Source organism: Hippoglossus hippoglossus, chromosome 13 (assembly GCF_009819705.1).
Source record: "Hippoglossus hippoglossus isolate fHipHip1 chromosome 13, fHipHip1.pri, whole genome shotgun sequence".
NCBI lineage: Eukaryota > Metazoa > Chordata > Actinopteri > Pleuronectiformes > Pleuronectidae > Hippoglossus > Hippoglossus hippoglossus.
Window position 1 is genome coordinate 2,248,675 of NC_047163.1, and position 13,476 is coordinate 2,262,150.

At 44.5% G+C, this 13,476-nt stretch overlaps 4 protein-coding genes across 7 annotated transcripts in view; all 4 read right to left on the reverse strand.

Moving 5' to 3' along the window:
- zgc:85932 (uncharacterized protein LOC405875 homolog) overlaps window positions 1-7,301 on the reverse strand; it is a 15,174-nt gene extending 7,873 nt beyond the window's left edge. The window contains exons 1-7 of the mRNA XM_034605084.1: window positions 6,944-7,301; window positions 2,088-2,157; window positions 1,789-1,907; window positions 1,531-1,664; window positions 771-942; window positions 567-638; window positions 211-302 (exon numbers count right to left, since the gene is read on the reverse strand). Of these exons, the coding sequence (XP_034460975.1) occupies window positions 211-302; window positions 567-638; window positions 771-942; window positions 1,531-1,664; window positions 1,789-1,907; window positions 2,088-2,157; window positions 6,944-7,192 (908 nt within the window). The 5' untranslated portion in view covers window positions 7,193-7,301. The remainder of the gene's footprint in view (window positions 1-210; window positions 303-566; window positions 639-770; window positions 943-1,530; window positions 1,665-1,788; window positions 1,908-2,087; window positions 2,158-6,943) is intronic.
- Window positions 1-13,476, reverse strand: part of LOC117773272 (spectrin beta chain, non-erythrocytic 1-like) — a 750,817-nt gene that overhangs the window by 375,281 nt on the left and 362,060 nt on the right. The window lies entirely within an intron of this gene.
- The window catches only part of si:ch211-14c7.2, a 432,059-nt gene that overhangs the window by 15,061 nt on the left and 403,522 nt on the right, over window positions 1-13,476 (reverse strand). The window lies entirely within an intron of this gene.
- Window positions 8,859-11,866, reverse strand: eif3k (eukaryotic translation initiation factor 3, subunit K). Of its 4 annotated transcripts, none has more exons than XM_034605147.1 (8): window positions 11,681-11,865; window positions 10,958-11,056; window positions 10,579-10,699; window positions 9,941-10,015; window positions 9,737-9,803; window positions 9,530-9,607; window positions 9,235-9,360; window positions 8,859-9,036 (listed from the first exon to the last, which is right to left on the reverse strand). In XM_034605147.1, exons 1-8 carry the CDS (start codon window positions 11,740-11,742, stop codon window positions 9,005-9,007), a joined length of 660 nt encoding a protein of 219 aa, XP_034461038.1. In that variant the 5' UTR covers window positions 11,743-11,865; the 3' UTR covers window positions 8,859-9,004. The 4 variants fall into 4 exon arrangements, with proteins under 4 accessions (XP_034461038.1, XP_034461036.1, XP_034461037.1 ...); XM_034605145.1 differs by having other exon boundaries at window positions 9,941-10,018; XM_034605146.1 differs by lacking the exon at window positions 8,859-9,036 and having other exon boundaries at window positions 9,185-9,360; window positions 11,681-11,866.

The window sequence follows — 13,476 nt, forward strand, 5'->3', positions numbered from 1 at the left end:
TATAAATCCATGTAAATATACAAATATAAGATTAATAGAAATAATAAATACAGTGTATGAGACTGAGACACGCCTGCAAGCGCAGACACACGATTTCAGGTAGTTTGAGACGGAGAAATTAAATTGTTCTTTTTTATTGTCATTAAACACTTAACAAAGATAAGTAGTAAATGAATCCGGTTAATCTGGCTCATGCAGGTGTGTACCAACCCTGTCACGTCGCTCCAGGGCCCCGCCCACTCTGTGTTGCCCCAGGGGTTGAGGATTCGCACCAAGTCCACGGTGCCATATGCCGTCTTCACCTGGCAGAGACAGAGAGGAGCCGACACGTGAGGGCAGTGCGAGGAAAAGGGAGGTGCACAGGTCTCCTGCAGGTGAACTTAATGTGTGCATCTGTTTATGCAGCTTGACGTTTGTGCATCAGACTCAGAAGGTGGAGATCAGGCTGTCGCGCCAAGCTGCCGCCAGGATTCATTTTAAGATCTCAACAGAGATATTTTGTTCTGTGAGATCGAATCAATTAGAATCTGAGCCGACACTAGTTCACCTCGTTTAGGGACAGTTACCTTTTCTACTGCTGTCAGAGAGTAGGCATGTCTGTACATGATCCCCAGTTCGTTCCTTGTTTCCAGAGTACCCTGGTTGGAAAAAACAAACATCCACCCACAGTCAGGACAGAAGGAAAACACACAACAACATGACTCATCATCTTCCTCTGAATCAGGGTTTGTCTGCAGGGACATAAACGAGTCAGATCTTTATCACTGTACCTGACAGTTGGCGCAGTTGATGAGCGCTCCTTTAGACAGAAGGTTTTTGAGGAAGGCCGGCGTGTTTCTGGGCAGCGAGGAGATGTTCAACACCTCCGACACGCCGCCCGTCATGTCCACCATGGCCTCGTGAGGCAAGCCCATGTCCAGAGCTCTGTAGCCACCTTTCAGCCTGAGGGAGCACAGACAGGGTTCAGCCGGGGGGGGGGGGGGGACACGGACAGGGAACTGGAGAAAGTTTAACTGAGATCACAAAGGCTCCCGAGAGAAATTCTATTTCCTGAGAAAACACTGAAGATGAACAGATGCTCAGATAAACAGTCTTTCACATTAAAGTGAGACTGTAATCTGCAGGAAAGTCTGCAGAGCAAAGTGTTGGACCAGATGGACGAGACTCAAATTACTGTTCATGTTCTGATCCGATGATGAAGTGTATTCTGGGTACGTAGCTGGAGAAGCACCACAGGTTTGTTACAGCAATAAATGCTTGAGTCTAATTTAGAGTTTTCTTATATAGAATTTAATGCTTTAACTTGACGTTGGTTTATTAAGAAAACATGAACATATTCAGTTTTATGGTACGTAACTGAACACAGTTGGGATCTAGGATTTTTGAACATGAATCAACACCTGAACAGGAACACACACACACACACACACAGACACAGACACACACAGACACACACAGACACACACACACACACACACACACACACACACACACACACACACACACACACACACACACACACACACTCACTTGGCATAGGCCTTCTCCAGCAGTGAGCTCCAGAACTCGTTCCTGTCGGGGGAGCTGAGGTAGAACAGTTTGTTGTCCTGAGTCGGCAACAAGTCGTCTATCCTCACCTCCTCCCACTGACCGTACTGCCAGAACTACGGAGGGAGACGAGTGTTCATCACAACAACAAAGACCTGCTTCAAAGCTCAGGATTGTGCGTCTGTGTTGCACCGGTCACCCATGCAGCCTTTTCCCAGGGACTGTGTTTACTGTATTTACCCTGAAGGTGAAGCTTCCGTTGTATCCGTTCTGGAAACTCTGCTCTAGAGGAACCACCTTGACCAGTAGGGACGGGTGCACAGCCAGGGAAGCGATGGCAGAAAGAAGCCAACAGTCGTCTGAAGAGGTCAGAGCATCAGGAAGGTGTCAAGTCACACAGATTATCACTGTTTCTATTTGAGATGAACATTATATAATAATTTGTCACCTCACCGAGCCACTCAGCTGTTCCGTGTTTGGCTGACTCATCATGTGATAACATACTGTTTTGTGTAGCTCTGCAGTGGTTGTGTACTTACTGAGTTTTCCCTGGCGGATGTCCAGGCGTGTCGCTCCTTTCACGATGAACTGGGGTGACGGACACAGCTCCTGGAATCAGCAGGGGATTGGTTTGAAAAATAAACTTTGACTTTTCTTCTGATGTATTGAGGAATATGGAAGTTCATTATAAAAACTCAACTCAGATTCATAGACCTACAAACAGTGGAGCTGCAGGAATCTGAACTGAATTCAGATACCGTTGGTTCCTCAGAAACACATGAACTCAAATGAGGTTTTCAGATTGTGAGACTGAAACTCATGATGAATTAATACCTGCAGATGATAAGTGAGAACAAACACAGCGAGCAGTGAAAACAGTCACACCCACTGTCAAGCCAACAAAGTGAGAACACATCACAAGAAGAAGTGTGATAATGTTTCATTATGAACCAAGGAACCCCTATAAGACGTGTTGTGAACATCAGTGTGTGTTTACAGTGTGTGTGTGTGTGTGTGTGTGTGTGTGTGTGTGTGTGTGTGTGTGTGTGTGTGTGTGTGCCTGCACCAGTCAAACAGGATTGATGAACAGGCAGGTGAACGAGGGGCCGAGTTTTCACATCTCTGCGTTCACCTCATCAAACTAAATCTTCTCAGACCTCATTCTCCACATAACTGAACCTGTTCTGCTGAATTCTCCTCGAAGAAAAGACCAAGATCCAGGTTTAAGAAAAGAACTTCAAACTACTCACAACTTGCACTGATGTTTGGTTTTCATCCGATTCAACCTGCATCACTTCCTCTTTAAAGGTTTGTGGGGGACATGTTTTGCCTTTGTTTGATGGAGATGAAGCGTGAAAGGGGGAGAGAGGGGAGTGGCACCCACTGGAGAGGACTGATGCCTCAGGACTGACGGCTCAATGCAAACCAGAGGACATACCACTACATTCTATGCATATTCTTGTCTGAACAAGAATCCCTCACCTGAACAGGGACTTGAACCCTGGACCCTCAGATTTGCCGACTGAGCTACTCAGGCCTTTATTATGAAATCCATACGTACAGATGTTGGCATTAATATGTTGGAAATCATCAGCTCCACCTATTTGTCTGTCTGTCAGCAGGAGGACACAAGGACCTGTGAATGGATGCTACTGAAGCTTGGTAGAAAGGCGGGTTATGACCCAAGAGAAGATTCAATGCTTCCACTTTCTGTAACATTTCAAAGGACCCGTGCACCTTCAGGGGCCTGATAAGGTCCATGTGCTAGAGAACGTTCCGATTCAGACGGTCGTTAGTTCAATTCTGATTCATCACCTGAACCGTCCGTTTTAAAGTCTGATGCTCGACCACCGGAGCTGTTCAGGCTCAGTCAAAGCAAAATGACATCACTGAAAAATCAGCTTCTTGGATAGATGCAAAGACAAACTCATAAAGGAAAGGAGCAGTTGATGTTATACTTCCTGTTTGCATCATCTATAAATTCACACTGCAATGGTTCCTCGATGTACTTTGATACATTAAACACAGAGCCAGGGAACCTCAGGAAGTAGAGCAGCAGACTTTTAATCTGAAGGTCCAGGGTGGAAGTCCCTGTATTCTGTATATAATGCGAGTACTGATCTGCAGAAAAGCTCTTTTACATTGTTTATGTATCTGATCTCAATATGGGGATAAAGTGACCAATCAGCCTTGAGGTGTTTGTGCTTTGAGTCAAACTGTGTTCTTGTTGTTTTGTGCATGAAGTTACACAAGAAATAGCAAATACACTCTACAACACATTTAAAGGTCTGTAATGACCTTCATCGCACCGCGGCTACTTAGAGAAGCTGTTTTTATTTTATACAAAGAGGATTTGACACATATTTACTCAACAGACACTACGATTTTATCTTGTTCTGGGAGGAGAGAAGAGGAAGAGGAGAGGCAGAGGAAGAGGAGAGAGGAGAGAGGAGAGAGGAGAGAGGAGAGAGGAGAGAGGAGAGAGGAGAGAGGAGAGAGGAGAGGAAGATAAAGAGGAGAAGACCGGAGAGGAGAGGAGAGGAGAGGAGAGGAAGAGGAGAGGAAGAGGAGAGGAAGAGGAGAGAAGAGGAAGAGGAAGAGGAGAGGCAGAGGAAGAGGAGAGAGGAGAGAGGAGAGAGGAGAGAGGAGAGGAGAGGAGAGGAGAGGAGAGGAGAGGAGAGGAGAGGAAGAGGAGAGAGGAGAGAGGAGAGAGGAGAGAGGAGAGAGAGAGGAAGAGGAGAGGAAGAGGAGAGAAGAGGAGAGAGGAGAGAGGAGAGAGGAGAGGAGAGAAGAGGAAGAGGAGAGGAAGAGGAGAGAGGAGAGGAAGATAAAGAGGAGAAGAGCGGAGAGGAGAGGAGAGGAGAGGAGAGGAGAGGAGAGGAAGAGGAGAGGAGAGGAGAGGAAGAGGAGAGGAGAGGAAGAGGAGAGGAGAGGAGAGGAGAGGAAGAGGAGAGGAAGAGGAGAGAAGAGGAGAGAGGAGAGAGGATAAAGAGGAGAGGAGAGGAGAGGAGAGGAGAGGAGAGGAGAGGAGAGGAAGAGGAGAGGAAGAGGAGAGGAGAGGAGAGGAAGAGGAGAGGAGAGGAGAGGAGAGAGGAGAGAGAGAGGAAGAGGAGAGGAAGAGGAGAGAAGAGGAGAGAGGAGAGAGGATAAAGAGGAGAGGAGAGGAGAGGAGAGGAGAGGAGAGGAGAGGAGAGGAAGAGGAGAGGAAGAGGAGAGGAGAGGAAGAGGAGAGGAGAGGAGAGGAGAGGAGAGGAGAGGAAGAGGAGAGGAGAGGAAGAGGAGAGGAGAGGAGAGGAGAGGAAGAGGAGAGGAGAGGAGTGTAAGAGCTGTGACCGTTACGTCTCGTCTGACTCACAGAGGATCCGAGTGAGTCACTAACAGTAAATCTGATTTAACACCAGGCTGTTGGGCTGTAAAACACAAAGACTGTTATTACATTTACCTGCTGGTTCTTAAAACTGGTATAAATGTATCTGTGTTGAATCTGTGAGTGAGCACATGGTTCCTGTTTGTTTCATCAGGACGTAACAGAAACGTTCACCATGTTCATCTCTCTCTTTGTCGGGCCTCTGTTTCTTTATGGAGAAAACAGTGCAGGTGAGAAATGGGGAGAACATGCGGGTCGGAATCGAACCTGTGGCTGTTGCAGGAGAAGTCACCTGGTAACTCGGGTGCACCTTCTCTTCACCTCTTTTAGAGTTTCATTATTTTATCTTTATCTTTTTTGATTTTCTACTGAAGGCATCAAATGTTAAATAACATATTTTATCACTAATGTGAGAAGATTAGAGTCGCTGACACGTTTGTTTTGTTTTTAATCTCAGGAGTTAAACTGTGAATGTGGCCGTGTTACTCAGTAATGTGTGTATTAGTACTAGTGCCCCCCCCCATACGAAATTAACTGTCATGCAGTAGTGGTGTGTTTATACTGTTACTTATTCTCTTTGTAGTAAAGATTCAAAAATAACTTACGACACTTTATGATTTTTTGCATAAATTCTCATGAATTAACTTCCACTTGATGAACATCAGAAGCAACAATCAGGTTTATTTAAAAACATGTGTAGTGGAAAATTCAACTGAACAGGTGTCTCACTGCTGTGATACTGTCTACCTGACAGGATGGAACCCTTATTTGGCGGTGTCTCACTGCTGTGATACTGTCTACCTGACAGGATGGAACCCTTATTTGGTGATGTCTCACTGCTATGACCTTGATAAACAGGGTGCATGCCCTTATTTGGTGATGTCTCACTGCTGTGACCTTGATAAACAGGGTGCATGCCCTTATTTGGTGATGTCTCACTGCTATGACCTTGATAAACAGGGTGCATGCCCTTATTTGGCGATGTTTTCTTCCAACTGCTACAGTGGACGGACAGACACAGATGATGAACTCATGTCTTTCATGTCTTTTTTTCATATTATGTTTTATGAAACGCCTCTTTGTATAAGTTCTGGCTTTTGTGAACTTGTGGCCAGTTCCACTTTGAGCACCCGTGCTTGTTGTGTAACCTGCAGAGCTTACTATTAAAAAGACTCAAAGGCAACTCCAGTCTGAGAATTTCATTATTTCAAATCTCAAGATGAATTTCCATCACAAACTGTTCATTATTTATTCTTTCTGTTGAGACATTACTTCATGTACCTGACAATAATTAAAGTACTAATGTCCTCCTACTGTACATTACCCCACGGGGGAGGATAAGAAGCCCAGTGTGTGTCTGTTTCTGTGCACTTACATGTTTGAACTGATAATAATCAGTTTTACCACTACGTGTATCTGGTATCTCATACAATATTATGTATTAGCATATGAGAAACTATCCAACAGGGTGAAAGTACTCAAGTAAAAGTTAAAAAATGTTAAAGTACTTGTTGGACAGTGTATTACTAGATAATAACATAATGACTGTTTAATGAGGGTTATCATTTTATTTACAGCGTGTACTGGTGCTCACTCTCATCTCGAATGACGCTGCATGTTTTCCAAGTGTATTAAATGTTCTGTAACCTGAACTTTTAATAGCATCTGTCAAATAAACAGAAGGAAAACAAAGTAGAATAACATGGAAATATTCATATAGAATAAATCATACTGTGATAAGGTTTGTATGCAGAGGCTGAAATGAAATTCACCTGGAACAAGATTCAAACGCAGTCAGTTCATCTGCATGAAACCTTCCACATTACAACCGAAAGACAGTAGAAATACACAGGGACAGAGTATTTAGTGTGTAGGACCCATAGACACAGTTTGTGATAAGATGTCTAATTAAAGGAGTTATCACAGTATTGTTGGTTTTAAGCCCCAGTGAAGAAGAAGAAGAAGAAGGAGAAGAAGAAGAAGAAGAAGAAGAAGAAGAAGAAGCTGTTTGACTTTTGGTTTCTTTACCTTCGGTCTCTTCCATTTCACCCCGGAGCTCATCTCCAGCTCCCCCAGAGGAAAGTGGTAATCCACGAACAGCCCGTCCCGACCCACCGTGCTCAGGTCCCCGCTCTCCGGAGGCAGGTCCCCGGTCAGCAGCTCCGTGAGCCACCGGCGGGACTGGGACCCGAGCAGCTCGTCGGAACTGATCGAGTCCAGGTCGTCCTCGTACGGAGGGAGGGAGCTGTCAGAGGACACACTCACCGACTTGATCATGGCGGAGGTCCGGAGGGATTCTTCAGGTACTTCAGGTACTTTAGGTACTTCAGGTACTTTAGGTACTTCAGATACTTCAGGTACTTTAGGTACTTCAGGTACTTCAGATGAGTTTCTTCCTTTTTATAAACTCAGGTAATAAACACTGAGGACACGCCCCCTGAGCACAGGAAACTGCTGCGGCTCATCGGACACGCCCACAACGTCTAATTAAATGTCAGACATTAACACGTAAAGTTCTGTTGTTGTTGCACGTGAGGAAAGTTAGAATACACTTTTTATGTTAAACTGATTTGATAAGAGTTGTTTCACTTTTCCTCATTTGATTCTCTGACAAAAAGCAAATAAACATATTTAACTAAATGTCCAACTTCTCCTTTTAGAGCTGTTGTTTATTGCAGCTGTTTTTATTTTGTGACACAATTTGACAAATCTAAACTAAAAATGTAACTTCATTTCTCCCAGAATGAGAATGAGAATCATAAATCAATGAAATGTATTTGTAAAGCTCATATTCATAAATCACAATTTGTTCGATCTTAACAAGGTGCAGCATCCTCTGTATAAAAATATAATAATAATAAACTTTTTTTATACAGCACTTTTCTTTAAAAAGTTACAAAGTGTTTAAAAGAATGAAAAAAATGTGATTAAAGAGAAATCAGCTGATATAAGAGGGGAATAAAACACTAAGTTTTACAATCGAAACAGTTTTAAGACTTGAAGAGATTTCAAAAGATCCTAAAGACGTTTCCTGTCTGATGTTAAGAGTTCAACTCTTCTAGTTTCAGGCTTTAACAGCAGAGGTGGAGGTCACCAGCTGGGATCTGAGATTCACCAGCTGTCACTAACCAGCAGTCACTAACCAGCAGTCACTAACCAGCTGTCACTAACCAGCAGTCACTAACCAGCTGTGATCTGAGATTCACCAGCAGTCACTAACCAGCAGTCGCTAACCAGCTGTCACTAACCAGCAGTCGCTAACCAGCTGTCACTAACCAGCAGTCACTAACCAGCTGTCACTAACCAGCAGTCACTAACCAGCTGTCACTAACCAGCAGTCACTAACCAGCTGTCACTAACCAGCAGTCACTAACCAGCTGTCACTAACCAGCAGTCACTAACCAGCTGTCACTAACCAGCAGTCACTAACCAGCAGTCACTAACCAGCAGTCACAAGAGGAGGTGGAACATTCACATAAATCCTCAGAATTAGAATCTGTTTCTCATCTTTTGATGAACCCAGTGACGACTCTTATTGTTAAACAGGGAAATGGGATCAATGCTAAACTTCACTAAGTCGTCCCTGAGCTGCTCGGAGGTTTTCCTGGAGATTTGACCAGTCAGACCAGACGAAGAGGAGTTCAGTCTCTGCTGGTCAGTTACAGGTAAATCAATGAGACTGTTCCCTCACAGTGAAACTTAAATCCTACTGAAACACAGAGAATCGCACATCCAGTCATCGACACTTCACACAAAGGAAACACAACGCAACAACTATCAGACCTGAATCAGCTTTAATCCACTGAGCCATGTCTGTTATTAATGTTGTGTAACAGACGTGGATATTTAATAGTCACACCAGGAAGTTTAATCATTTCTGGGAAGAAGAAAAAGAATTGAAACACGTCCTGAAACCGAAGTGAACACAAACACTGACTCAGGCTGGAAAGGATAAATTACTTTTATTGAGAAAAGTTTGACTATGAAAACAAATGATGCGGATGAATCTTTGAATCTTCTGCCTCGACTGAAGTGTGTGTGTGTGTGTGTGTGTGTGTGTGTGTGTGTGTGTGTTTGTGTGCGCGTGCATCACTGAGATGTGGCCATGATGCTGGATACACCTGAGAAAAGAAACACAGGATAATTATTGATCTTTGATTAAAAGTAAAATCACAGAAACTAATTATAAACTCAGAGTGAAACTTCAGGAACGTCTGGATTTCTGTGTAAAATAATCAGATTGAATTGAAGCGAGTGTTTCGATCTCTAGTCTCCAAACTCGATTCAGAGTCTCGTCTGTTTCGACCTGCGACACTCACTCTCAAAGTCGATCTTCTCCACGATGTTCTTGGGCTTGACGCTCTCCTCCTGGTTGAAGATGAAGATCTGACCGTCCTCGTTCTCCGTCCAGCCGTATTTATTCATCCACACCTTCACCTGCGTGTCTGGACACAGACGCACAGCTCGTCAGTGACAGGAAGCGTTTCAGTGTCATTATGAAATATAAAAACTGATTAGAATCTTTTCTAAAAGGGGGAAGCACACTGGTTTATGGTCTTGTATATTTTATTGAGTGGCTGTAAAGGTTTGTGTTTTTCTGGTCAAAGTTCTCACCCAGCGGATCTCCCAACATCTCAGCCAGTAACCGGTGCTCGATGGTCTGGTAGGTGATGCCCACTACATGACAGATGACTGGAGAAGAAGAAGAAGATCAGTTAAACAACAGGTGATGCCCGGTTACTTCCTGTTCTCCCAGACAGTTCAGAGAAATGGCCGTGAGGATCAACCGTCCGCGGCCGCGAGTCAGACGCTGATACTCACACTTGCGAACGGAATTCTCAAATCCAGTGATGCCGTCGATGAGCTCGCTGTTCTCCTCCAGACTCGTCTGTCAGAGACAAAGACGACGTGATTCAACAGTAACACACAAACAAAGAGGAGAACAGATGTTGACATCAGGAAATGGAGAAAATCCTGTGTGTGTGTGTGTGTGTCTCTGTGTGTGTGTTTGTGTGTTTGTGTTACCCAGAAGCTCTGGAAGTGACACGTCTCCAGCAGGTTCCCCAGGTACAGGATCTGTCTGATGGGACGTTCCTCTTGCTGCGACACAGTAGTCAAGGAAACCGACTCCGGGACAAACCCATACAGCACCCCCCCACCCCCACCCCCCCACCCCCAAACCCATCTACACACTACTACACTACATTACATATATTCTTTCACCAGAAACTCACCATTTCACCTCTTGTGGTCACAAACAGACTCGACTGTAAACAAAGACTCAACGTTGGTTTTTCCTCCAGATTAGTTTGTAATTGTATCTTTGAAAGGAGCAGAAACACTGGAACTTAAAACTACTTCTGACAGAAGAATCCACCTGAGAATCATTTACCACCGACTGTTCTCTGTGATCCAGACGACAGAGGGACTTTATCTTATCGGTGCTGCACGGCTGAGACAGTGAAGTGTGAGTGTGGAGGTGACAGGAGTTTTAAATCAAGCTGCTCGACATCATACACTCACACTTCAGGCCCTGAAATACGTCTGATTATCTCTTCTCGTCTCAAACCAAAACCATCAACTTATCAAACCAGTTCAGTCGTGACTGTGGAATCAGACTGGAATCTCCTCAGTGGAGTGATGCAGCTGCAGCGAGTGGATACGTGTGTCTGGTCGATCATGCACTTGCACAGGGTGAAGTCGGTGTGTGGCAGGTTGGTCAGCGCCTTCAGCAGAATCTGGGACGTCACCGCCACCTGGAAGTAGGCGGGGTTAAACTGGTACCTGCACAGGAAGAGGTGCACGTTACAGTTTGAACTTCATCACTGACACAAGAATCATGGAAACGTTCATTTCACTTCAAGACTTCTAACAACGAGAGAAATAAACTGTCAGAGGAGAGACGCAGACATCTAACGACTCCTGCAGCAAACAGGAAGTCGTGATACATCCACCAGGTCTCACAGGAAGCCGTCAATTCAGCGTCCCCCGTGTCTTCTACCAGTAAATGAAGGAGTGTGAGTCTCTGTCTCGGTGACTCACAGCTTCAGGACGGCCAGGTTGGCCTCCAGGTCGTAGGCGTTTTCCTTCGCTTGCGTCTCCACGTAACGTTCCAGCGTCGCCAGGTTCTCTGGGTTGTACCTGAAGGACGAGGAGACGACGTTAGTTCATTACAATAACAGTATTTCTTGCTTATTAATTAAAACCTGGTCTTTTGTCTCCTGTGAGATTTTGTCTGTTCAGTTAATCGTCCTGTTCTGAGACCGGTGTCGTGCTTCTCATTACACAGGTTTGATTCCTGCCTGAAAACATCATCAGAGGATTTATAATATCCTGAGTGTTAGTGGACTTCCTGTTTAGTTCGATTCTCTTCTTTGCTGTTTGTCCTGCACCTGAGTTTCCCTCCTAAAGATCCACACAGGGTCTTATCAGGTAAAACATCTGTCCACATCTGGGCAGATGTTAGCCAGATGTTAACCAGCTGTGAGGAACCTGCCTCTGAAGCTTCTTCTCTTTCACACGTTATTAAGAACACAGGTGATGATGATGCAGCTGTTTTTAGCTTCAGTCATGAAAACATGAAAACTGAAATATTCTTCTTCGTCTGACTAGAAAACCACGTGGCTCTTTAACACGTGTTTCAACCGGTGGTTGATTCTCGTGGTTTGATCTTAAACCGCGGTTAACTCGCGCTGACGTTAGCTTAGGCGCTAGCACACAGGCTAAGCTAGCGTTAGCACGGTTGTCGTGCCGGACCACGCGTACCGGTCGATGCCCCGGAGGAGCTCCCCCACGTTGGTCCGCATCTGCTCGAAAGACGACGACATCTGGACCCAGGTTCTCTCGCGGTGAAAGTTAAAGATGAAAACCGGAATAAAATCCACACGTGCAGCCGCAGACAGAGGAGGCACCGGAGGGAGAAAAGGGTCGGACCGGAAGGAAGCACAGCGGAAAGAGGACACAAATGATCGACGGACCGTAGAGAAGCGTTGTTACTGTGATGACGCTGAAACTGTTATATTGTGTATCTGGTGTTTTTATTGTGTATCTAGTGTTTTTATTGTGTATTTTGTGTTTTTAGTGTTTATTAAAAAAACGAACATTTCCAGACCTTTCTTGTTTATCTTGTGTTTTCCTCCAGTTGCGTCACTGTATTCTGAAAGTATCAACCGGAAGTTGTAGCACGCTTCTATTGGCATCGACGTCATGTTACTATTTGGATTAGCTGCGGTTCCAAGTATAACCGCCAGGGGGAGGTAAACACTATGAGTTATAACATGGGTCTGAACCCCCTGCGGTCAAAGTGAGGTACTGCAACACGGTTAAAACAGTAAAGCTGGCCTCAATGCACACAGAAGAGAGGAGAACCACTTCCGGGAAATACTTTCACAGTAAAAGGACAAAAAATGAAATGACGTTTTATTCCTTTTTCATTTGTTTTTTTTTCCAACAATTTCCTCTTTAACACTTCGCTGTTGTTTTCTATTATTGTTTTGTGTATGTTTTATTAGTTCTATTGACACAGGCGTCTTACATGTGTTTTTACAGAGTCTGGAACTGGAACTTCAGCACATTAAAGTCGTAAAGTTAGCATCGCTTGAATTTGAGGCCAAATAAAACCAATGGAAACAAGCGAACAGACATTTGTTGTGTAAACGGTTAAATCCAGGCTGTGTGTTATGAGGTCACAGTGGCCTTGACCTTTGACCTCTTTGCTATCAATGAGTCAGAAGGAACATTTTAGCACATGAGAAGAAATGAGTTTCAGGTCCTGGTCCCTGTTGGTCCACGTGGACAGGATCAGACCCGGTGGTTCAGGTTCAGGCAGTTGCCTGCGGTTCATCGTCTGTCACATGTGGGAGTCTGAGAGCTGTGTGGCAGAAGTGAGAGTAGGCAGGGAACCAGCTGAGACGTCTGCAGAGACAGGAGGAGGAGGAGGAGGGATAAAGGTCAAACGCAGAAAATGGCATCTTTATACGATAGAGAGAGAGAGAGAGATGTTGTCTTTCTTTTTATTCAACTCTTTAATGTAAAACAATCTTTAATCCTTATAATGTCTAATAATCACAACCTGGCTCCACACAAATGTTTTGTCTCTTAATAGAAGAATAAATCAATGAAACGTTCCTTCCTCATGTGAGACACCAGCTTCCTCCAGACTGAAAAATAACATCGTCTCTCCAGAGAAATCCAGAGAATAAATCGGAAGAGTTTCGATGTTCACGTGATTTTTTTATCCTACAGGAAACCACGAGGGTCTCAAAGACGGAATATTGCGCCCCGTGGTTGATATGCAGTGTCTCGATCGCCCCCTGGTGGCTGACTGCACTACTGGTCACAAACCCTGCCTCCTCCATGTTAGCAGATGGAAACAAAAGAAGTCAAAATACACCACAAACAGTATTTTCTTAAAGATAATTTTGTTGATTTTGGGGAATTTGTTTGGTTAGAATTAGTTATTTCATAGAGATGTGATGATTGACAGCTGAGACTGACCCACGATTGGTAGAGACCTCAACATCACGGATTCATTCCCCGATCGATACAGAACAGACTCCGGC